This window comes from Haliotis rufescens, unplaced genomic scaffold, assembly GCF_023055435.1.
Source record: "Haliotis rufescens isolate VD_foot unplaced genomic scaffold, xgHalRufe1.0.p SCAF_12, whole genome shotgun sequence".
NCBI classification, from domain to species: domain Eukaryota; kingdom Metazoa; phylum Mollusca; class Gastropoda; order Lepetellida; family Haliotidae; genus Haliotis; species Haliotis rufescens.
Genome location: NW_025963802.1, coordinates 14273886 through 14301213, shown reverse-complemented (window position 1 = coordinate 14301213; position 27328 = coordinate 14273886). Strand labels below are relative to the sequence as shown.

Here is a 27328-nt window from a genome sequence, read left to right as displayed (position 1 = left end):
CCATAAGCTCGCCATGGAGGTAACACGTGCTCAATCCCACTTGTCCATTCATCTTCAGTTTTTCTTTCAAACTTTCCAACGCAGCCTTTTTAACATCTGTCTGTAAAGTGTACATGTGTGTAATACCCCAGTTTACACTGTACTGTAAAAATGGTCGACGCCAGCACTCGGGAATCATTTTTGTATCACCGTAGACAGGGTTCTTGACCGCTATTATGCACACACTAAGGCAGGGTGTTAAAATCCAATTAGAAGTTTGGTCGACGAACACTCCAAGTTCATTGACGGCCTTCTGATAGCAACTGGCTGCAGACTTTGAGCAACACTATTGGTTCTCGGCGGGTCAAGGACGCGTAAATGTTTTGAATGTCATATCTGAAGTTCGAATAATAAATCAGTTGTCTGAATTAACCAGCCTGTTTATGTCGCATAAAAAATGGAATATGAAAAGAATCAAATTTATTACAGCACAAGTGTAGACGAGAACAGTTAACTGTATTGTTGAGGACATGAATGAAATTTGACGTTATGTACAAACTGACTTGATAAGTGCATATAAACTCACAACAAGCTCAGCATAAAGTTACAACGATCTTGTTACATATGACATACCCTTGAAAATGATTTTTAAAATGATTCCTACACTTTTTTATGACCTTTACTTATACAAAAAAAATATATAAAAAATATTATATTTATATATTTTTATCGTTTTAATAATAGTTTTTCTTTTCCTAATTGGACGAGTTGCTTTACATATCTCTATCGCAGATAGTTTAACCGACAATACTGCTTAACTCAAGTAGCACCGCCTACATGATAAAACTGTGTTAATAAATTATCTCGTGACCTAACCTCCTCATGTTTTTTGACAAGAACGGACGCTTGCGACATACATCAGCGATGAGAGTATCTACCCTGGTAATTTCCATGAACATATTGTTTTTATCTCGTGTGAGGATTGAGACAATAGGATCTGTCCCTCTGGCTGACAATGTCTAGTCAGTGTGGGAAATAAATCTCTCGTATTCCCAGTCAGTCGTATTTGTTTACGATGGTTTATCTTTCGTCTTATGGTATTCTTAGGGGCCATATGTACTCGAAGTCAATGCAGATGTTTGTTTGTCTAGAGTTATAAATCTTGATAAGGTAGTAATCAAATGTTTGCTATACTTTACATTTGTTTATTGTGTTGAGACGTTTAATTAGCTTTGAGAAATAGATCTAGGTTGAGAGTGTTTAAGAATTGATAGACAAATCGCTGCTTGAGGCTTTAACCCGATTGTAGATTTTCAACACTTCACGGGCTTTGATCAGGGATCCCTCTTGTTTCCTCTGAGTTGTTCGACCCAATATCTGCACTGTCAGCAGCTGTCGAGGGTACTTCACATAACAAAGACATACAAATCAAATATTGTGTAGAACAAATAATTTCGCAACACCACATCATTCCTTTGTGCGGGATAATCGGGACTACATTTAGTGGGATCAGGACAATTTGTGTTGAGGGTGAGAACTCTCCGCCCCTGGTTCCCTGGGGGTAATTGCCACCAGAATGTTAGAGGGACTCCCAATGCCGTTAATTCACCCTGGGGAGTTAGGCTTTTTGTAATACTTACATTGATAACATTCCATCAGTCGAACCAGGCCCCCAGCTTAAGTAAATTTAATATCTAGCTTTCTACTGAATGCTGACGCGTTAGCCCCGCCTAGGGGTGTAGGTTTTGTTGCCCCGTGCTTGTGTCTGTCGCTCTGCAATATTTAAAGGTCGCTGCTACCATTCGTCCACTATATAGTAGGCTACAATTTGACAGATGAACTTGTTGGTGCATTAGAATTTTCAAACAGATTCTATTTTTATGGTGGAGGATTTCAATACAGAACCAGCCTAGAAAATGTCAAGCTAAAGAATCAGGGATCCATTCTATGGCATGTATTGTGTGAAGTTATTAAGTGTATGCCTTCGTCCATAATGAATAACTTTTCGCGAAAGTTTGTCATAGAATACAGATTCCGTATGTATAGCATGTGTACTTGGCTTGCAATGGGAATATGCAAACCTTTCCTGAAAGGCGGAAAGAGCTTCATTGTCCGTGCTTAAAAGACGTTCTGAAGTCTACGCTTGCAGTGAATTTGAAATGAAAACTGACATAGCTGAACATACGTATTTACCCTACAACATCGTGTCAATTGAGAACGTACGTCTGAGTGTATGTATACACCTATATTATGTCGTGTTTGACACCCACACTGTTACATAGCCAGGACCCTGCGCCGAGTTCGCAACTACTGTTGACGTATTTAAGTGTTTACCTTAAGGGTGAAGTGAAATCTTAAAGTGAAAATGTTCATTTCCACCGGCCCGTTTGACAACGTGTAATGTTTGTGTATATTCTATATAGGTCTGTGTTAGTCTGTCAGGTCACGTGACCCTGCGTTATCAGGAGTCGGCGTCTTTCTGAGGGTAGCTACTTTTTTTCTTCAGTGTTAATGCATTGATGATACAGCGGTATATTGTTTACCGCAGATGTAACCTAGGTATACGGGAGAAACGCAGCTGATAACCTAGTGAGATAGCACGATGTATCTGATCAGTAAGAGAGCTATGTAGTGCAGTTTCACAGAGAGTACAGTGCCTGGCAGAAATAAGTACCATCAGTAGAACGTGAGCTGTTTTTAATGATAGGTTTTTTTTTTAGCTTTAGCTCCAACAATCATTGTTGGCTATTATAAAGCTCTAACTGGAACACATGTGTGATAAAGTGTGTCGTAGATTGTCCGCTGCCATGGAAGCGTTATGTGAAGATTGATGCGATAGCAGTCTAAATATTTCTTCACCCTTCATTTGTGTCCCTTGAATCTTTAATGTTGCTGTGAATGCTATTTTTCTCAAATTACGCATCCTGATGCTGGTACCTCTGACGCATTCAACCATGGGCGTCGGGGTACCTGTAACATGGGATATGGAGGTCTGATACCAATAATCAATGTATACTACTCACACTAAGTTGACACGCCATACCAGATTAAGTACTGTAGACTACGGTTAAAACGAACACGCTTATAACGAAGTGACGGATATAACGAACTTACTTTTTGGTCCCGACTATTTGCTGTAGTTATTCTGTATATATGCTTATAACGAACTACGGTTATAACGAACTAATATTAGTAGTCCCTTTGAGTTCGTTATAACCGTAGTTTACTGTATATGAAAGGATCGGGAACAGTGGCGGATGTTGATACGTACAATATGTACTAGGCACAACCCAAACTGATTTTATCGCTATTTGTACAAAATTCGTTTAATCGTTTAACAATTTGAACGTTCTCCCCATCAAAAACGAATTCTTGCCAACCTATAACCTTTGTTTAGAGACCGTGGTGATCGGCAAAAAGAGGTTACTCATATATGCCACTTATAAACAAAATTATTTTATCATATTGGCTAAGCAATCAGAAACTGTTTCACCCACAAAGGTTTTCTACCTATCGATACCGTTAACTTTCATAACTGATGCAATTATTTTTTGAAGGTGATGGCTAAATGAGAAGATACTCTTCTGAGAGAATACATTAACTTAACCGACATCTAGACGACACACTGTATCGTCAATTTCCTTTACAACAGATAAGGGGCGGTCGGGTAGCCCAGTGGTTAAAGCGTTCGCTCGTCACGCCGAAGACCCGGGTTCGATTCCCGACACGGGTACAATGTGTGAAGCCCATTTGTGGTGTCCCCCGCCGTGATATTGCTGGAATATTGCTAAAAGCGGCGTAAAACCATACCCACTCACTATACCTGCTGAACAGGCACCGCCTGTAAATATATTCTATGTTGCTGTGAGATCGATTTTGTCTTGCAGGTTCATGGTTCCTCAAACACCAAACAGGAATTCTTCAAAATAGATAGGCAGGTAGCGCAGAACCCCGGCAGCGAGACTCACAGCCTGGAGTATCAGCTGTACAACAGGTGTAGCAAAGGATACGTCCAGATTAAAAGGACACGTGCCAAAAAAAAGGGCAATCGGATCCAGATTCTTGCCAAGGGAGGGCGACAAAAGAGTATTACAAGTAAGTTTATTCATCTTTCTGAGCCTACGTTCATTTTATTCGATATATCTGCTGAAGTGTTGCCTAGTTTAGTCCGAAACGACCGCTGTGCAGAGTTGCTTCCCTTTGGCGTGCCAGGAACCTGTGTGAATGCCATGATTATGTTACTGGGTTTGTCAGCATGAAAGTGGTGAATGCCTAAAGTGGCTATCTTCCCGTGATATGACTGAAATGCTGTTCAAAGAGGCGTTAAACCAACTCACTCACCCTAAAACCTGAAAAGGTGAATGTATCTTGGTTTTGGCATTTGTAACAAGATGTTACTAGCTTCTGGCATCAAACCGATAACATTCTCCGAAAATCGAATTGACGTATATCGGCTGGCTGAGCTTGTGTACCATCATACCCACATAGGCGGTGGGGTAGCCTAGTGGTTAAAGCGCTAGCTCGTCAGGCCGAAGACCCGGGTTCGAAACCAAACATGGGTACAATGTGTAAAGTTTGTTTCTGGTGTTTCCCGGGTATTGCTGGAATATTGCTGAAAGCGGTGTAAAACCATACTCACTCACTCACTCATACCCAACGTGCTTCGGCATCATACGATTCCTGTAACACACCCATCCCCATCCCCATCCCCATCCCCATCCCCACCCCAAAAAGCACCCCACCCTACCACTGTTCCACCTAGCGATGGTTATAACCCATGTTGTTACACACACGAATGTATTGCGGCCTTACATGTGCGTGTGCGTGCGTGCGTGCGTGCGTGCGTTCGTGCGTGCGTGTGTGTGCAGTGTGAGTGGAGAGATGTAGCGTCTGTCATTTGACAATTGAATGGCTGTAATATACATGATCCGAGCTTAACCTGATAACAATAGATATGATAACCATATGATATACCTGTCAATTAGACGCTACCTATGCGGTTGTATTTGTTTATCTTACCTGGCTTAAACTCCGACTGGCCTAAATGTTGCCCGTCTCACAGTCAGAAGGAATGCATGGATCTCGGTCGTTAACTTGCCCGTTAAGCCGTCTCCTATATCACTGTGAAATATGTCGAGAACATGCCGTAATGGTCCTGCGATATGTTCTATATGAAAAAATGTAAAGTTGCCACATTATTCATCTTTCTGCCCTATATGTACTCACCTCAACATGTCTGGTATGTCGTGGTGGGTCTGACGGGATATTGTGTCATAATCACCTGATAATCTAGTATTGAATCCACATTATCACATATTTACCATTATTCCTATCTAACCGAAAATAAGACAATTTGATTCTCTATCTGTCCGGCATTCACGAAGCTACAAAATCGAAAACCTTGTCTCCTTGTTCATATAGTGTAAAACCTCTTTAATCCAGACTGTTTGTTTCTCAATAATATCGTCCGTATTAACGAATGTCCTGATTAACTAGTGTCCATTTAACTAATTAAAGACACACCCAACAGTAAACCTCCAGACGCGGGCTTGACAGAGTCCGGAGCAATGATTTTTCACGTGCTATTGTCTGACCGCCCTGTACCCCATACTCATGACCACACCCCACCGCCCACCCCATCACCAATACCCACCCCAACCCAAATGCACCCCTACCCATCCCTACCTGGTCACGACCTCGATCAGCTAAATACTACCCAAGAAAACAGTATTCTTCATTAAGAAGGAAATGTTTATCACTGACTTGCGACGCCGGACCCAAAGCAGAATGTTGACGACATTGTTCCCCGATTCCAGGTGCACGGCGACAGTCATACTTTGTAAACGGTGGCGGAGTTTGATTATTTATTTACGACCGACCATTTACATATTAATTACAGTTTAAATATTTTCAAACTTGGGACACTGCAAACGCTACAGTCGTTGAACCTTTTGATTGACAACCTTGAAATGAACGTGTGCTTGACATCGACAGGTTTGTTTATGAACTGCAAGTCAGGGGTCTTCGTAGCCGGAGAATGTGTGTATGTCGCTTAATTTATGTTCCTGATCAAGTGTCCCATGTCTATATTTGTATAGAACAGGCGCGGATAGGTCGGTCCGGTTATTCGACACTGCATAATGTAAACACGCCAGATTAATGGTTACCATCCCGGTTTGGTATTTGTAATCCAACGCATATTTCCAAACGTGCGAGCCCCTTTTGGAAACGATCCCAAGTTCCTTGTGCTTGTCGTTGAAGACGACGGAAATGAAAACCGGATGGCCACTTTGGAAGCTGAGTATGGCTGGCTACTCGTTCTTGGATGGTAGAGACCGGTGACCACAAGCTGTAACAATTCATCGGTATTCCTGTACTATTGCTGACTAGAAAGCCGCCTGGACATGGCTCTGATGTTGCTGACTAGAAGCTGTTGTGATATAACTATAATATTGCTGACTACAGTACGCCTTGAGATGCTCTGATGTTGCTGACTAGAAGCTGTTGTGATATAACTATAATATTGCTGACTAAAGGCCGCCTGAACATGGCTCTAATGTTGCTGACTAGAAGCCGCCGTGATATAACTGTAATATTGATGACTACAGACAGCCTTGAGATCGTGCTGACTAGAAGCCGCCGTGATATAATTGTAATATTGATGACTACAGCCACCGCGATATTGCTGTAAGACTCCTGCTGTACGCACGCGTGTTGTAACGTCAATGTCGCCAAGGTCCTATCTCTGAAAGCCACAGCACACTTTCAACAGTCTACATACATGACTAGACAAACACACGTTTTCTGGAATGTAGGCCTTTCTTGTCGTCGTACGGACGGTTAAGCCCGTCTCGTCATGGTCGTTGTTTCGAAATCCGTGTGTGACCTGCTAAAGAGATGCGGCTTAGGAGATGTTTAACCCTAGATTGATGTGTCTGAGGTCACGGATATATGGGTATCGGACAGTGATCACTGGGCTAGTTGCTCAGTCGGGTCATACTGTCATAACGGAAACTGAGGTCAAGGACAATCATAGCGGCAATTAGGTCAAGGTCATTTAAGGGAACCATATGGCATACATTAGAACTTAGATCGATAAACTGATGAAATTATTCTGACCTTCCTCATCCTTGATTCCATTCCGTGACAAGGTTTGTTTGTTTGTTGTTTTACGCCGCACTAAGCAATATTCCAGCTATATGACGGCGGTCTGTAAATAATCGAGTCTGGACCAGACAATCCAGTGACTAATATCATGAGCATCGATCCACGCAATTGGGATCGATGACATGCATGAACCAAGTCAGCGAGCCTGACCACCCGATCCCGTTAGTCGCTTTTTACAACAAGCATAGTCGCCTTTTACGCAAAGCATGGGTTGCTGAAGACCTATTCTATCCCGGATCTTCACGGGTCCCCTAATGTTGTGCCCGATACTATTCAGGTCCTGGAAGTACCCCACGGGGTGCAGATCTTGGTGGTAGTAGCAAACATTCAAGCGTCATTTATTCCTGAAAGTACCAATCCAACCACTCATGTACGTCTCACCCTTTTATCCAATGAGGTATCCCAGCCAATTCGCAGGAACGAACCCTTCCCACACTCCCAGGTATATCCCTAAAATCCTTGCCCCCTTGTAACATCCACACGACCACTTCCACTTGTTATGCATTAATCGGAAATGAAACCAGCTTTTGTCCTATCGCGAAGCCCGTCTTTAAATCTGAGTGTGATTAACGGCAATGTATCCAGTGACACTCACCTGATCCAGTGATCATGAAGCATGTACCGGTGTAATGTATGGATCGAGTGCATCTACCTCCATGGAGGCTTACGTCATACCATCTACAACATGCAGGTGTGACATCCGATCGTCAGTGTACACCAACGTATACAGGCTTGCCTCTCGCGTCCCCTACACATAGATGTTACCATCAGGTGTAAGCACATAACCTTGCCGTGGACCAAATTAAAAGTGAACATTTCGCCATATTACGTGAACATATCTTGCACAATGTAAACTTCTAATACTTTTTAGCTATCGGCTTGTATTGTTAAGTTTTTTTTATGAAATCAGGTCAAATTCATTCTTCGTTCATTACGGCAACGCTGTGTACATAGCGGTAAGAAATGTCAACGCAGTTTAAATATCGCCAACCGAGTCATTGTGTCACTGTGAACCGGTGTCTGCTTTCGTTCCTTGAGCACGCTAGACGCTATCGAGCGTAGTTGGGCATTCTCCGCTCACGTCTTCCTGCAAGTTCCCGTGGCCGATCTGAAAGTGTGCATGCGAATTCCCCATAAGTTGTTCCCCTAGCTTGACCCCAAGGTGCTTTGCCCGTACCCCTCGCCTACATCCTATACCGTTCCACTAACCCAATGTCATACGTTACATGCCAGCAGTTATCCTATCCATACTCCTGAACCTTGGAACACGATCACATCGCCATGCAAGACTCGTGTAAAGTCGTGTATGTCCGGGGGATTAACCCTTTCAGTGCAGGAACCTTACCCAAGAAAAGACTACGTGATTCCCTCAGCAAAAGCCGATTTTTCTTGTTGCATTCTACGTTTGAGTATGTTTTTAATGATTATTCGAATTTTATTTACAGCCCACTTGATATTCGAGTCTCGAGCCGGAGGTGATATCTATATCAAGAGCCCTCAGACGAAGAAATACATCTGTTTTAATAAAAGAGGAAAACTTATACTACGGGTAAGTACATTGTTATAGTGTTGGGTTGTGAACTGGAAAGGATACAGTTAAAAAGAGACATACACTGAGAGAAATGTGGTATTTCTATTTCTGAATCAGGTAGTTAAGATCAGGGATCATCAAGATAATTATCGGAACTATAGGCTGTCGAAACATTCCACAATTGAGTGAATGAGTGTGGTTTTACACCGCCTTTAGCAATATTCAAGCACATTCACGACGGGGGACACCAGAAATGGGCTTCACACATTGTACCCATGTGGGGAATCGAACCCAGGTCGTCGGCCTGACGAGCAAACGCTTTAACCACGAGACTACCCCACCGCCCCTCATTCCACAACTGTGCACTGGTAGCTCATGACGAGGCAATCCTGTACACATATTTCCTAGCCCCAGATTTCCGGATTAAACTGTCATGGGATTGATAAAAGAAAGATAAAATGTTGGGAATTGTTTAAACTATGTATATCTATTTGCCTGTCACATTCCATACAAATGATATAGTCACGAATGTGCTTCTTAGAAGTCGATATTTGAAGTATGTTTGTGGTCATGAAAGATGATTTTATTCTTTGATCATTGCCCATTCCTTGAAATACGAACGTTGTTAAGCATTTCAATATTTGCCGGTTATGCGATACACAATGTGAACAGTTCATTCAGGTGTGGGTCTCAGCAGGTGATTGTTCTTTAGCGCTGCAGGTAGCCATGGCATATATGTTGCAACGGCCTGTTAACGATGTACCGGGTACGATACACCATGCATTAAGCGAAAGGGGATTTTGGGCGGTAACGATGCTGCACATTTACGTCACCGGTCCGCTTGGACGCTGTGGTAGTCTAGTTGTGAAGGCGTTTGCTCATCATGCTTAAGTTCGAATCCCTACGTGGTTACAATGGTCTTGGTGCCCCAGGTTGTCCTGATGCTGGTAGTGGTGACATCACAACTCACACACGCTACAATCTAGGCACAGTCAGGATTTATGGTGACCTGCTAAGAGGCCGATATTCGGTCCTTGGTCAGCAAATGACCCAAGAAGATTAATTTGGATTAAACATTTCCCAATTCCTCAGAATTACCAGCCAATGGCACTTGGTGTGGAATCTGTGATAAATCCCTGCATAATCAGGCAAGGCACCGTTACACAGCGTAACTTTAACGCTCAACGACCGTAGCTCCTCTACTGTATCAGAGACTTTCGACAGTCGTAGAGCTGAGACCGCTTAGCGTGACGGGGTCTTGGTCCAGAGAAGCCAGTTCCGATTCTTCGATCCAGAGTATGTTTTGAACTGCTCGTCTTCGCTGTTCTGCCACCGAAGTTCATCAGACATTGTACCCAACTGATCCCTAGGGTACTAACAAACCCTCCCCCGGGATCATTACAGTGGGTCATTGCTTGACCTCACGGCCAATAGTGGGCCATCATACATCCCTTTGGTACTACTACCCCCACCCGGTGTGTCTCTGCTTGACCAAATGTCCAGTAGGGGGGGGGGGGGGGAGTGGGCATCATACATGGGAAGGCGTGTCGTCAACGTAGGCGGGATAAATTCATGACTATTACATTTCGCTCCTGGTTGACACTTCTGATAATAGTACCATGTTTCAGACAATCCTGAATGTCTAATGTCCTGTTACAGTGTTTGATGTACGTGATGACGTGTACCTACAGGGAAAGCGATGATATATCCCCCAAAAGCGTAGAATTAATTAAACACGAAGGCGAAAAATGTTGCCGGTGAATAAACCTGTACGCCAGACATGCTCCGATTCCTGAATCCGGTCGCCGGCGGAGCATCTACATCACAGAAAACGCTTCACCCTCTCCACGTGACAAGGTCCCCACGTGGGGCTTATGTGACGTCACAGTGACAGCTTGATGGCTGGCGGGACCGTTGCGGAATGTGTCATGCATTAATTAAATTGCATGTCATGTAAACAACCGAATTAGTGACCACTGCTATGTCACACTTCTTACCCGAGCCGTCCTTGAGAATTTACCGCCTTGGTAACGAAAACGAGGGTGCTGTAAAATTATGTGCACTTAGGCACAGGGAAGAGTATTTTTCAATGTTAATGTCGTGGATGCTCGGCATGCCATTTGTGACAAAAAGTAAGGCAAAAGTGATGAACGGTTAACGAAAACAGACGGACATGATGTTACTGAACATCGCGATTGTCTATTGTGATGTTTGTGGGAACAACTGTGACACGAGATGCACCAGGCATGTCGACCTCGCTTGGGTGAGAGGAAAATGCAGGGTGGTCGATGGATGTCTAACTTGTGACGACTCGACCCCCGGGGAGCCGATTGCAACAACTACACCGTCACAGCACCTATAATCAGGTAGCTCTTGCTTGTCGGCGTCAGTTTGTCACCGCACAAACTCCAGAGGATTGGCGTGATTCAAATTACCCTGTGTTGGCTGCGGCAGACGGCGTCAAGGTCTCGGCTGTGATGTTGGCCAACTAACTACTGTCAGCGTTCAGCAAGACACACTGCACACTCATATGAACTGGTTGTCTGCAAACTAGAGACTCAGTGTGCGTGTGTGTTTGCTGGGTGTTGAACGCCGCTCTCAGCAATATTACAGCTATATGGCGGCGGTCTGTAAATAATCAAGCCTGGAGCTGAATATCCAATGATTGGTATAAAGAGTAATAATCCACGCCGTCGGGGTACGATGACACCCCATCAGCCAAGTTACAGTTTCTGACCGCTCGATCAGTTATGTCGCGTCCCATGACGAGCATGGGACCAATTCTGACCAGGAATCTCAACGGGTTCTGCAAAACTGGACACGACGTGACCCCTTTTTTGTTTTCATGATAAAACACAACAGGAAAACATTACATCTGAACTAATTATATTACCTTGTATGCAATATGCTCGTGGTGTTTCACACGTCCTTCAAGCGGTCACAGTGTCACTGTCCCCGAAGCAAGAACGTATCTTAGCGTTACGACTTTCATGCGACTTTCCTGAACTATAGGAGTTTTAACTCGGCTTTGACATAGGCTAAAAGACCCTTGCTTAAGGAAGATGGAAACCTGCACCATAACGCCAAGTGATACAACCGCAATGACTTCAGAGCGCCCGGCCGCGTCATACCAAAAGACGTTAAAAGATCGTACTTGTTGTTACCCTGTCTGGCGCTCGGCATTAAGGGGCTAAAACAAGGACTGGTCAGCTCGGAGTCAGTATACAGTGTCTGAGTGGGGTATTCATGTTAAACTGCGGCGTGGTATCTAGCACTATAAATCGGCATCAGTCCGAACTAGTACAAGCAGCCACACAAACACACACACGAACATGCACGTGCCATAATCTCAGACGCGACGTTAACCCCATTTCACCTCACCACTTCAGAGCGCTGTTAAACCCAACTCACTCACTCACCCAGATATTGAATCCGCTAGACATAGTGAGTCAGTGAGTATTTGTTTGCGCCGCTTTTGGCAATATTCCAGCAATATCACGGCGGGGGACACCAGAAATGGTCTTCACACATTGTACCCATGATGGGAATCGAACCCGGTCTCGGCGTGACGAGCGAACGCTTTAACCACCAGGCCACTAGGCTACTCATAAGGCTGAGAGCTAGATGGTGTAAAACTCTCTACCCGCTCGTAGACAAATATAGATATAGTGATACATGTATATGACACAGGGTATCCGGTTCTCTTTCTATCGCAGCGCCATCTACCTGCGGGGCACGGGATCCTAGTAATGAACTTCATATCTACATCACCTAAATAGACAGCATAACTCTTCCCTATTTGCAGACAATCAGTTTACATTCTCCATTCATGTGTTTTTCTGATGTGTGCACGTAATCGTCAGTGGAACGCCTGGAGGCAGGGATTACGGACCGTTCGTCTGTACCGCAGCTCCTCCTCTGACGCCGAGTCTTCATCCCGTAGAGATGGGGGCCGTGACTCACACCCGGAATGTGATGCTACCATACAGACAAATATGTCACCTCACAGAGATACCTCACATTCTTTCTGTCGATAAAGGCCGATAACTTCGACATATCACTTCGGGTGATTGAAGAGGTTTTCTTTTGACACATCCCGAAATCTACACCAAAGTGCTACACTGGGAACTGCTTTTGTTCGTTACGCCAAAGATCCTGGTTCGAATCGTCACTGCATTCTGTATGTGTCAAATCCATTCTTCATTCTTGGACTTTTGGTCAGTGACTATATAAAATTCGCGGCACGAGCAATTATTGACTTCCTGTTCACTAAGGCGACTAACGGGATCGGGTGGTCAGGCTCGCTGACTTGGTTGATGCATGTCATCGATCCCAATTGCGTGGATCGATGCACATGATATCAATCACTGGATTGTCTGGTCCAGACTCGATTGTTTCCAGACAACCGTCATATAGCTGGAATATTGCTGAGTGCGGCGTTAAACAACAAACCAATCAATCAATCAATCAATCAATCACCCATCTACCATCTTCTGAGGAGTAAGACATTAACTCAATCATTTCGTCGTCTCTGACATCACTGATCTGAAAGGAATTTTCAGGATAATTCGTGTTCTTGAACTGAGGAACATGAAGATGTAGGTAGTGAATACGACAGAGAACTCTCCTGTTGTGCAATCACCCTGGATGTAACGAACTCTGGAATTTTATCCACGACAACTTCAACTTCGACAAATCCGAGTTTGTTTTATGCGGGGTTGAATGTTCGGCAGAAGTTCTGGCACATCTGCAGGGTCTATACTCAGGGCTGGTAACAAACTGGGACACGTGGTTTAACCCTGGCCGTATGCCCAGACATGGCCGCTTTGCAGTGTATATACAGCCTTTGAAACAGGAGGGCATTTCCTGCAGTTTCTATGAAAGGGCTTTATGGCTCGTTTCTCAGTGTCCCGCAAGCAGAAAGGGAAGAATTCCTGGCTGCGACGTCACATAATACGACCGTTATGTTTACAGAGTTGGTGGTATGTGTTATTATGAACAGTCACTACAACCATCCCACCCCACCCACATCCACCCGCCTCCACCCGCCTCCATCTGGCACCACACCAAAACATCTAATGAATGACATAGGTGAACTAAACTTTCTTAAGCATACATGCCTGCTGTCTCACGTGAAAAATATAACAGATATACAGTGAAACCTCGTTAATCCGGAAACCCATTTTATCCGGACGATTTAATTTGAAACGGTAAAGTCGGATTAACGAGGTTTCACAGTACACGGACTAACGCAAGTTGTAATAAACTTTCAGAAAAAAAACACCTTCAAATAAATACCATTTACGAGAGGTAAAACAGATCGGTTGTTTGAAAAATACTTTTCTTTTTATACCGGTTTCTACAGTATTGGCCAATTCATCAAAATCTAGTCACCTCGTGGGGGAGAGGATATTGAGAGCGTGCATTTTGGTTCACTCCATATCAGTGTGTTGACCCTAATTAATGCAATGCACTAAGGCTTGTTTGAAGTTGCCAGGAAGGAGTAGAGAGCAGGGAGACCGTTCGTTGCCTGTCCCCACACATGCCCCAAACTCTGTACGTTATGCGATAAGACTTGCAGGCTAGAAGTAGTTGTTATAGAGTATTGACATACACACACGCTGCGACGCTCGTTCATTCACAGCTTCTAATATAGTCCTCCAGCTGGCGACATAGCCCCGTCCCCAGCATAACCCGCTTCGAAGGGGCATGGGCTGGGGTTTACGAGCTCTTAGTTCAAGATAGGGTTATCTTATAATGTCTAAATTGCCTCTTATCTACTATACAAGATTGTTAATAAATGAAAACTGGATCATTTGTTTCTGATACTAACGGCGTTTCATATTCTGATATAATTGCCCATATGAAACTGTAGCCTTGCCCGACCGTTTGATCCCTTATCAAAAGGGATCCCCGTGATCCACGATATCAACTCGTATTCACATAGATTTTCCTACGAGGCACCCACTTATTAAAACTCTTATGAGGTTTATAAAACAAGCATGTGTCTGTGTCAACATGGTGTGTACATATTGTGGTTGGGTAGGGCGTACAGGGGCCACACTCTGACGACACGTGTATCGAGTCTTTGGGGTGACGGGACCTTTGCTGAAAGGGGACACCGTCAAAACACCCCGTGATGCGGAGGAAAGGCCCCGGCTGTCACAGGTTTCCTCGTTGCAGCTAATTCTGGATAAAGGGATCGCATCACATTCATACAAGGAGCAATGATACATTTACCGGGTATAAACAAGATTGTTTGGTCGACATGTGCCCTTTGTGATGATTTACGCACCTTGTTTGGACACTTTCTGGCGGATTACACCCGAATTCCCCCCTCTGACACCCACTTGTCGGGTGTGTCTCACCCACAGTCCACACATCTGGTGACCCAGTCTCGATTGTCTCTACCCTTTGGTCCCCATGTCAGGTGTGTTTCTATCCCTTGGTCCCATGTCATTTGTGTCTCTACCCTTTGGTCCCCATGTCAGGTGTGTCTCTACCCTTTGGTCCCCATGTCAGGTGTGTTTCTATCCCTTGGTCCCCATTTCAGGTGTGTCTCTATCCCTTGGTCCCCATTTCAGGTGTGTCTCTATCCCTTGGTCCCCATTTCAGGTGTGTTTCTATCCCTTGGTCCCAATTTCAGGTGTGTCTCCACCCTTTGGTCCCCATCTCAGATGCGTCTTTATACTGTTGACCTCATTGTGGGTATGTCTCTACAAAGTGGCCCCTGGGAGTTTCTCAAACCCGCGGGTGTGTCTCCATCTATGCTCGAATTTGGTTCCCTGAACTGGAAAAGCATGTGTTGAAAATTTCATAACATCGTTCTTTGCAATTATAAACGCAATAGGGAAATTATCAAAGCAGTAGGGAAATGATCAAAGCAACAGGGAAATGATCAAAGCAATAGGGAAATTGTGTCTATGGAAAAAATCCATCTCATCCGCGTGCTGTGTCATGATCATAAATTGTTTTATTATAAACAGAAACAATTAAAAAAGCGAAATTAATACGACTAACGTAAACCAATGAGTGAGAACTATAGCTGTCGTGTTTGTATCGTTTTTAGAAACGAAGCCCTGTTTAACTCCATTGAAATTGATGATGGTACAGAAGTCTTAACTTATAACGTATTTTTGTGTTCCTATGTATTACTGTGTAGTAAGTTTTTGTTTTTTATTTTTCAGCATACACAGAAACCGCAATGTTTGTTCACGCAAGTAGAACGCTCGGACAACTACACAGAGCTCAGGTCCAAGGCAAACGAAGAATGGTACATTGGGTTTCGAGAAAACGGAAAGCGGTTAAAAGGCTATGCCAGAAGAAACCGGAGAAAAGAAAAGTGTTTTCACTTTTTGGTAATAAATTTGACTCCAACACCACCAAAACATTGGAAAATAAAAGGATTTTTGAATCGAAGGAGGCGAAGTTGATATTATAGCCAAAGTGTCTAGATTTCACGGCAAGAATACCTTACCGGAAAACCCGCTTCACTGCGGTTACCGGAAGTGCGAATGTTAGCACGCAATGCGGGGCCCCATCAGCTCCGCTATTGTTGGGCTAGGGCAGTTGGGATAGCTGCAAAAGAACCGGATGAGTAGTGCAATTTCGTCCACGACTGGAACGACAGTCGTCTTGAAACCACAACCACAAGCGTCCATGGCAACGTAACCTAGCAACAGCATCACTAGGATCCACGTGGTCTTTCCTGCCTTGCATATAGTGAGAACCAATCTTGTTGGTGTCCCATGACGTCACATTCGTCATCGTATCTACGTGACGTCACAATCGTCATCGTGTCTTCGTGACGTCACAATTGTCATCGTGTGTACGTGACGTCACAATCGTGTCTACGTGACGTCAACAGTGTGATAGAAGTACGGACACACATTTCAGTGACGACAGCAGTGCGATAAGAAAACGGACACACATTTCGGTGACGTCATAATCAGGGAATTTTGGTAGCGTCTGCCAGTGTCGTCGCAATCCCAGACTATTTGAACCACGTAGACTCGGGAAGCAGGCGTTCAGACTCGCCTAGTGAATGTAGCAATGGGCTAAATCAGACGCTGTTAAGTCACGTGATCAGTGTCCACTGTCGCATGTAGATATATACCAGTTATCCAGACTACAACACCACTGTATAGATATGTAATGTAGACAACTCGAACAACATAGCATCTACTGTAACGTCGCCCTTTCCCATTACATCACGTGACTGAGCGACAGGTCCGCAGTGCACCACGTGATGATCACGTGGTCATAATATCTGTGGAGCCGGTCTCAGCTCACGTCATACATGTGACACGGTCAACTGCATTTGATTCCAAATTTAAATCAATATCATGAGTATTATATCCTATAAAGTAATGTAGCTCACTAACCCAAGTCAATGAGAGCTACCCACTCGGATGGGCGGTGGGGTAGCCCAGTGGTTGAAGCGTTCGCTCGTTACGCCGACAACCCGGGTTCGATTCCCCACATGGGTACAATATGTGAAGCCTATTCTTGGTGTCCCCCGCCGTGATATTGCTGGAATATTGCTTGAAGCGGCGTAAAACCATACTCACTCACCCACTCTGATGAGCGATGCGAGCGAGCTATGACTGTATATCTCGTGAGATTATGAAAGCTTCACCATCTGATGTCATTGTTATCTTCATCCTATCACCCATTGTTGTCATCCATCACCATAGCAACCTGTAGACCATGATCAAGTTAGCTCTTACCCCTGTCAGGCCAGTACGCCCCCCCAACCCCTATTTTCTCGCCCTATTTCACTCCTTGACAAACGCTTCCAATGGTTCGAATGGTGCTACTTTGTGTTTATGCTGTTTCTCCCTATTGTTTTGTTCGTCGAACCTTCTGATTTTTCTCCCACGCAGCATCTTATGGGGTGGGGCCGGTTAGTGAACACCTCAGGTCACATGTACTTAAAAAATATGCTTTAATTTGAAAAAGTTTCTTTTGGCGTATATCTTTGTTCACTGACCATCACAGAATGTGCAATGTCCGTGCACCCTCGTCTTGTACAGGTCAACATGTCCATCCATGGACTGAATCCCCTGTGAAGATAATACCTTCATGCCAGTTGTGTAGGGGCCGAGTGAGGACAATGGTATTCCTCTTGACAAATAACAACAGTGATATTAAAGCTCAAATTGGAAACGTGCTTGTGACAAAGGCATTCGGAGTGTCACGGTGTGGACATTGGACAGTCCAGAGATGGTCAGCTTGCTTGGATTGCCACTAATCCATCTGCTGTAGCGCTATAGCGAAGACAAAGTAGTACCTTAAGCAGTAATCAAACTGCGGCGAGATCCTGGTAAATACCTGGGACGCCCACCTCCGGACATCTCTCCCCATCTGTGCCACAAACCACGCCGACGCCATCCCAGCTGCTGCTTTCACACCTCAGTCTCTACTCCCTTACTCAAACACGTCCTCCGTTCCTCAGACTTGTCCAGCAAACTTAGACTGAATGCCAGTATAGCAAGTTTCGTCACCCGTCTAGTTTACGCTCTGCAAACTGCCTGTATCATTTTAACCCACCGTCAGTCCAAGCGTTAAAATTGACGTTTTAGAGTAAACCTAGTTTCAAATGTTATTGAGAATTTAAAAAGTGATATGGACTTTTTGCGTTGCAAACCTGCCCCTGACTATTCCCACCTTCCCGTTATAAGGCGCATAATCACCCTGTTTAGGGCATAATTATGATGATGTGATACGTGGTCGCTGTCAACGGCATGACGTAACACCGGCGTCTACAGTGTCCTCGTGTCGGGGATCTATTGATGTAATATGTTCTCGTGTCCTCGACCCGCTACATACAGTTTGTACAGTTTTCATCAATCATCTGATCTCGTATGCAAATCTCTGTGTACATATGTGTAAATCGTATTGCTGTATAAGCCAAAGATATATTTATTTAAAGAGATGTTGTAAATACTACAATCTCTGTCCCGTGTTATTTATGCACCTAGTTGTGCTAGATACGTCAACAAGATAACAATAAAAAATCTTAAACATGCTTTTTGTTATTTCGTCTATTCTTGCATTTTAACATCAGGATATCGGACCCCAAAGGATTTTCAAAATCAAATGTAAAGTGTCTGGGACAGCGAGGCTGACGTCAACCTTAACTTTACCCGATTGTTTGAGTTCAAAACGAAGTCCAACGACCCTCAGAGCCAGTTCATTATATCGAAAGTTCATTATTGACTAGAACAATGACATTTATGATAGTTCCTACAGTATAAGCCTTCGTTATATCCGAAGTTCATTATTGACTAGAACAATTACATTTATGATAGTTCCTACAGTATAAGCCTTCGTCATATCCGTAGTTCATTATTGACTAGAACAATGACATTTATGATAGTTCCAACAGTATAAGCCTTCGTCATATCCGTAGTTCGTTATTGACTAGAACAATGACATTTATGATAGTTCCTACAGGATAAGCCTTCGTCATATCCGTAGTTTGTTATTGGCTAGAACAATGACATTTATGATGGTTCCAACAGGATAAGCCTTCGTCATATCCGTAGTTCGTTATTGACTAGAACAATGACATTTATTATAGTTCCAACAGGATAAGCCTTCGTCATATCCGTAGTTCGTTATTGACTAGAACAATGACATTTATGATGGTTCCTATAGGATAAGCCTTCGTCATATCCGTAGTTCGTTACTTACTAGAACAATGACATTTATGATAGTTCCTACAGGATAAGCCTTCGTCATATCCGTAGTTCGTTATTGACTAGAACAATGACATTTATGATGGTTCCTATAGGATAAGCCTTCGTCATATCCGTAGTTCGTTACTGACTAGAACAATGACATTTATGATAGTTCCTACAGGATAAGCCTTCGTCATATTCGTAGTTCGTTATTGACTAGAACTATGACATTTATTATAGTTCCTACAGGATCAACCTTCGTCATATCCGTAGTTTGTTATTGCCAAAGGTCGGGTAGCCTAGTGGTTTAAGCGTTCGCTCGTCACGCCGAAGACCCGGGCTCGATTCCCGACATGGTTACAATGTGTGAAGCCATATCTGGTTTCCCCCGCCGTTATATTCCTGGAATATTGCTGAAAGCGGCGTGAAAACCATTCTTACTCGCTCACTGATGCCAAAGGTAATAACAAATGAATGAAAATAATTTCTACGGTATAAGAATTGGTTTTGTTATATCGGAAGTAGATTGTTGTCAGGAGCAATGACAAAATTTAATGCATTTCTAATCACACGGGATTCCCCAGATTGTGTGAAGGCTATTTCAGCTGTCCCCGCCGTGATTTGCGGGAACATTTCTAAAAGCGGCGTAGACCCTCCCTCCCTCCCTCACTCACTCCCTCCCTCACTCACTCACTCCCTCCCTCCCTCACTCGCTCACTCACTCACCCACTCACTCACTCACTCACTCACTCACTCACTCACGCACGCACGCACTCACTCACTCACTCACTCACTCACTCTGATCATACGGAAGGCAGGGAACTAGTTTCGTTGTACCGGTTGTTAACCCTCGTTATAACATCATGAAGTAGACGTCCTAGGGGGTGATATGGCATAACAGACTTTACACGTAGTAAGTCATGTGTTATAGACACCCAAGTACATATGCATTCAAAAACATTAACATATACACGATTTATCCATGGCAAATAAATGGATATGTCTTGTTATTAACCGAATTGTTGTAACTCAAAACGGAGCCAAGTAGAGTTATGAATGGCGCCCATTGTGATACAAGGTCAGTTATTCGGTAGGAAACACTCCGCGTGAAACGTAAAAAACGACACTAAAAGAGCGAAGTGCATTTATGACTTTGACAGAATGATTTTGTTATGTTTGCACGTCTTTGTTATAGTTTTCCGTGAGCAAACATTTGGATATTGAAGAATCTTCCGAACTGCACGATACCGGCCTTTGTGACAGAAGTTAACACTGGTGATTAATTTGCTGATTATGTCATTCCATTCACTGACATAACCTGGTATAATCACCCTTCGTTTGTGGGTTGGAATCATGTTTATTTGCTATACTGATTGAAGATTTAATGCAGTACTGTTAGCTCAGTCGGGATGGTGGGGTGGCGTAAGGGTTAACGTGTTCGCTCGTCTCACCGTAGATCCGGGTTCGGTTCCCAAAAGTGTGAAGCCATTCTTGATTTTGTATAATTTTGTTTGAAACATGCACAATGCTATCTAAAACAAATCAATGACGCTGTGGTTAAGCCAAGATGGTTTAATACCGTTTGGGGTAATTCCGGGTTCGTTTCCCCAATGTGTGAAGCCATTCTTGATTTTGTATAATTTTGTTTGAAACATGCAAAATGCTATCTAAAACAAATCAATGTCGCTGTGGTTAAGTCAAGATTGTTAAATACCGTTTTGGGATAATTATTGATTGATATCACGATGATGATCTCAGAATTGCACACACCGAAGGATGGGACACAGGTTTATTCGGATCTTTTTTATTTTATGTGACTGTCAGTCCAACTTGCTTCACAGTCAGATTAGTGGAATAATACAAATTTTGAGACGATGTAAATATATCTTTCAAAAGCACATCATAATATATACATGTAAATAAAAGCGTCAACTGTGCGATAGTGTTAAAAAATAATTAAATTGTGAACATTCCAGGTGTTCATGACTGTAGCACCCCGTAGACAATGTAGGCCCTTGTGACAGGTCCAGTAGACATAACATCCACTGTAGGCCCTTGTGACAGGTCCAGTAGACATAACATCCACTGTAGGCCCTTGTGACAGGTCCAGTAGACATAACACCCACTGTAGGCCCTTGTGACAGGTCCAGTAGACATAACAGCCACTGTAGGCCCTTGTGACAGATCAAGTAGACATAACACCCACTGTAGGCCCTTGTGACAGGTCCAGTAGACATAACATCCACTGTAGGCCCTTGTGACAGGTCCAGTAGACATAACACCCACTGTAGGCCCTTGTGACAGGTCCAGTAGACATAACACCCACTGTAGGCCCTTGTGACAGATCAAGTAGACATACCACCCACTGTAGGCCCTAGTGACAGATCCAGTAGACATAACACCCACTGTAGGCCCTTGTGACAGGTCCAGTAGACATAACACCCACTGTAGGCCCTTGTGACAGGTCCAGTAGACATAACACCCACTGTAGGCCCTTGTGACAGGTCCAGTAGACATAACACCCACTGTAGGCCCTTGTGTCAGGTCCAGTAGACATAACACCCACTGTAGGCCCTTGTGACAGGTCCCGTAGACATAACACCCACTGTAGGCCCTTGTGACAGGTCCAGTAGACATAACATCCGCTGTAGGCCCTTGTGACAGGTCCAGTAGACATAACAGCCACTGTAGGCCCTTGTGACAGGTCCAGTAGACATAACACCCACTGTAGGCCCTTGTGACAGGTCCAGTAGACATAACACCCACTGTAGGCCCTTGTGACAGGTCCAGTAGACATAACACCCACTGTAGGCCCTTGTGACAGGTCCAGTAGACATAACACCCACTGTAGGCCCTTGTGACAGGTCCAGTAGACATAACACCCACTGTAGGCCCTTGTGACAGGTCCAGTAGACATAACATCCACTGTAGGCCCTTGTGACAGGTCCAGTAGACATAACACCCACTGTAGGCCCTTGTGACAGGTCCAGTAGACATAACACCCACTGTAGGCCCTTGTGACAGGTCCAGTAGACATAACACCCACTGTAGGCCCTTGTGACAGGTCCAGTAGACATAACACACACTGTAGGCCCTTGTGACAGATCAAGTAGACATAACACCCACTGTAGGCCCTTGTGACAGGTCCAGTAGACATAACACCCACTGTAGGCCCTTGTGACAGGTCCAGTAGACATAACACCCACTGTAGGCCCTTGTGACAGGTCCAGTAGACATAACACCCACTGTAGGCCCTTGTGACAGGTCAAGTAGACATAACACCCACTGTAGGCCCTTTTGACAGGTCCAGTAGACATAACATCCACTGTAGGCCCTTGTGACAGGTCCAGTAGACATAACACCCACTGTAGGCCCTTGTGACAGGTCCAGTAGACATAACACCCACTGTAGGCCCTTGTGACAGGTCCAGTAGACATAACATCCACTGTAGGCCCTTGTGACAGGTCCAGTAGACATAACACCCACTGTAGGCCCTTGTGACAGGTCCAGTAGACATAACACCCACTGTAGGCCCTTGTGACAGGTCCAGTAGACATAACATCCACTGTAGGCCCTTGTGACAGGTCCAGTAGACATAACACCCACTGTAGGCCCTTGTGACAGATCAAGTAGACATAACACCCACTGTAGGCCCTTGTGACAGGTCCAGTAGACATAACACCCACTGTAGGCCCTTGTGACAGGTCCAGTAGACATAACATCCACTGTAGGCCCTTGTGACAAGTCCAGTAGACATACCATCCACTGTAGGCCCTTGTGACAGGTCCAGTAGACATAACATCCACTGTAGGCCCTTGTGACAGGTCCAGTAGACATAACATCAACTGTAGGCCCTTGTGACAGGTCCAGTAGACATAACATCCACTCTAGGCCCTTGTGACAGGTCCAGTAGACATAACACCCACTGTAGGCCCTTGTGACAGGTCCAGTAGACATAACACCCACTGTAGGCCCTTGTGACAGGTCCAGTAGACATAACATCCACTGTAGGCCCTTGTGACAGGTCCAGTAGACATAACACCCACTGTAGGCCCTTGTGACAGGTCCAGTAGACATAACACCCACTGTAGGCCCTTGTGACAGGTCCAGTAGACATAACATCCACTGTAGGCCCTTGTGACAGGTCCAGTAGACATAACACCCACTGTAGGCCCTTGTGACAGATCTAGTGGACACAACAACCACTGTAGACCCGTGTGGCAGCTCTAGTAGACACAGTAGCCCCGTATATACCGTTAACCCCTGTGACAGATCTTCTGGACACAACAGCCATTGTAGGCCCTTGTGACAGGTCCAGTAGACATAACACCCACTGTAGGCCCTTGTGACAGATCTAGTGGACACAACAGCCACTGTAGGCCCTTGTGACAGATCAAGTAGACATAACACCCACTGTAGGCCCTTGTGACAGGTCCAGTAGACATAACATCCACTGTAGGCCTTTGTGACAGGTCCAGTAGACATAACACCCACTGTAGGCCCTTGTGACAGGTCCAGTAGACATAACAGCCACTGTAGGCCCTTGTGACAGGTCCAGTAGACATAACATCCACTGTAGACCCTTGTGACAGATCAAGTAGACATAACACCCACTGTAGGCCCTTGTGACAGGTCCAGTAGACATAACACCCACTGTAGGCCCTTGTGACAGATCTAGTGGACACAACAGCCACTGTAGGCCCTTGTGACAGATCAAGTAGACATAACACCCACTGTAGGCCCTTGTGACAGGTCCAGTAGACATAACATCCACTGTAGGCCCTTGTGACAGGTCTAGTAGACATAACACCCACTGTAGGCCCTTGTGACAGGTCCAGTAGACATAACACCCACTGTAGGCCCTTGTGACAGGTCCAGTAGACATAACATCCACTGTAGGCCCTTGTGACAGATCAAGTAGACATAACACCCACTGTAGGCCCTTGTTACAGTTTAAGTAGACATAACACCGACTGTAGATCAAGTAGACATAACACCCACTGTAGACCCTTGTGACAGATCAAGTAGACATAACACCCACTGTAGGCCCTTGTGACAGATCAAGTGGACATAACACCCACTGTAGGCCCTTGTGACAGGTCCAGTAGACATAACACCCACTGTAGGCCCTTGTGACAGGTCCAGTAGACATAACATCCACTGTAGGCCCTTGTGACAGGTCCAGTAGACATAACACCGACTGTAGATCAAGTAGACATAACACCCACTGTAGACCCTTGTGACAGATCAAGTAGACATAACACCCACTGTATGCCCTTGTGACAGATCAAGTGGACATAACACCCACTGTAGGCCCTTGTGACAGGTCCAGTAGACATAACACCCACTGTAGGCCCTTGTGACAGGTCCAGTAGACATAACACCCACTGTAGGCCCTTGTGACAGGTCCAGTAGACATAACACCCACTGTAGGCCCTTGTGACAGGTCCAGTAGACATAACACCCACTGTAGGCCCTTGTGACAGGTCCAGTAGACATAACACCCACTGTAGGCCCTTGTGACAGGTCCAGTAGACATAACATCCACTGTAGGCCCTTGTGACAGGTCCAGTAGACATAACACCCACTGTAGGCCCTTGTGACAGGTCCAGTAGACATAACACCCACTGTAGGCTCTTGTGACAGGTCCAGTAGACATAACAGCCACTGTAGGCCCTTGTGACAGGTCCAGTAGACATAACACCCACTGTAGGCCCTTGTGACAGGTCCAGTAGACATAACACCCACTGTAGGCCCTTGTGACAGATCAAGTAGACATAACACCCACTGTAGGCCCTTGTGGCAGATCAAGTAGACATAACACCCACTGTAGGCCCTTGTGACAGATCAAGTAGACATAACACCCACTGTAGGCCCTTGAGACAGATCTAGTGGACACAACGACCACTGTAGACCCGTGTGGTAGCTCTAGTAGACACAGTAGCCCTGTATACACCGTGAACCCCTGTGACAGTTCCAGCGGATACAACAGCCACTGTAGACCCGTGTGGCAGCTCTAGTAGACACAGTATCCCCGTATACACCGGGAACCCCTGTTACAGATCTTGTGGACACAACAGCCACTGTAGACCCGTGTGGCAGCTCTAGTAGACACAGTATCCCCGTATACACTGGGAACCCCTGTTACAGATCTTGTGGACACAACAGCCACTGTAGACCCGTGTGGCAGCTCTAGTAGACACAGTATCCCCGTATACACCGGGAACCCCTGTTACAGATCTTGTGGACAAAACAGCCACTGTAGACCCGTGTGGCAGCTCTAGTAGACACAGTATCCCCGTATACACCGGGAACCCCTGTTACAGATCTTGTGGACACAACAGCCACTGTAGACCCGTGTGGCAGCTCTAGTAGACACAGTAGCCCCGTATACACCGGGAACCCCTGTTACAGATCTTGTGGACAAAACAGCCACTGTAGACCCGTGTGGCAGCTCTAGTAGACACAGTAGCCCCGTATACACCGTGAACCCCTGTGACAGATCTTGTGGACAAAACAGCCACTATAGACCCGTGTGGCAGCTCTAGTAGACACAGTATCCCCGTATACACCGTTAACCCCTGTGACAGATCTTGTGGACAAAACAGCCACTGTAGACCCGTGTGGCAGCTCTATTAGACACACTACCCAACAAATGGGTATGCCCACATCCAAGCAGCATCCGGTTATATCTAGTACACATACAGTTGTATCTTCTAATGTTCAACCAACTTTCACGTCTGGCATACCTTGGCAACTGGCAAGATAAAAATGTCCAACATAGAGCATACAGCCGAGTACTCAGAGCGACATCGCTCTAGCAGAGCCTACGATCATCCTCACTCGTGTTCCCAAGTCTTCTGGCAACATAAATATATGAACTCCGAGGAAGATATAACAACATATAATATTTTTTATTCATTTATACCATAAAGTCACACGTGGATGGTAACACCATTCATTACACATATACGTATCTGTCAACCGAATTATGTTTGAAAGGTATCTTTTTTCAGTCAGCATATATCAATTTTTCTAATCCCTAGGGTGACACGTCACAATCTTCATGGTATACTAGATATATGGTCGTTACATAGCTGGTAAGTTGTTTTTCAATCACGGGTAGGACAGTTTTTTTTATCAACGACAGCCGTCAACGGAAAAGAAGTTCTCATTTATAACATCTAGTCGTGGCTGGACAAAACAGATTGTGGAGCCTTGTGTAATATGATAAAGTCTCTTTAATCGACAACATGGCGGCCCAGATAGGATGGGATAGGCGACAGATCAGTTTCATAGGATCGACTATATATTACAGTAGGTAAACGATCCCTGTCAGGAATATTCACTTCGGAATTCTCATAAGTCTCATAGTTTAATAAGTTTCCAAAATAACATCTTTCGGAGATAGATGGTTTCTTGATGAAGCATAAACATCCTCCGTGAGATAAAATAACACCGTGTGTGTATTTATAGGAGGAAAGTAGGGTATATCGCCATTCGTCTATCTTGTATAAACCTTCTTCATCGGCTCTTTAGAATATAGCTTTTCTATGGGTCATTATGTTGACGTAACACTTGTGCTAGTCTAGTCCCATCCTGAATGCAGCAGGCTGGGACGGGTACATCTGTTTAGATAAACACGTAACGATTGGCTCTCAAATATGCCCGGATTACTGAGGTTCCGGATTATCACACACGTGCAGACAAGTCGGTATATAATATGACCGGATTACCGAGGTTCCGGATTATCCAACACGTGCAGACACGTCGGTATATTAGTGCAATAATTTGGAACGCGACGTTAAACTGTATTTCATCCCCCCTCCAGGTAAATGGGTACTCATTATCCCTAGTCGCCTGTCTTACGATACACTCTACCAACTGGTACTGACAGATATATTTTCAAATATTCAGCATTTGTTGTACTTGTATACTAAAATATTTTGATTTCAACATTAATATG

The 27328-nt window shown here is 44.7% G+C and overlaps 1 protein-coding gene across 6 annotated transcripts in view; it reads left to right on the top strand.

The window, feature by feature from the left end:
- LOC124119573 (fibroblast growth factor 17-like) overlaps window positions 1–18707 on the top strand; it is a 137583-nt gene extending 118876 nt beyond the window's left edge. For all 6 annotated transcript variants that reach the window (XM_046482124.2, XM_046482127.2, XM_048393378.1 and 3 more), the window contains exons 3-5: window positions 3867–4074; window positions 8592–8695; window positions 15865–18707. In XM_046482124.2, coding sequence (XP_046338080.1) covers window positions 3867–4074; window positions 8592–8695; window positions 15865–16110 — 558 coding nt within the window. In that variant the 3' untranslated portion in view covers window positions 16111–18707. The remainder of the gene's footprint in view (window positions 1–3866; window positions 4075–8591; window positions 8696–15864) is intronic.
- The last annotated feature ends 8621 nt before the right edge of the window (window positions 18708–27328 follow it).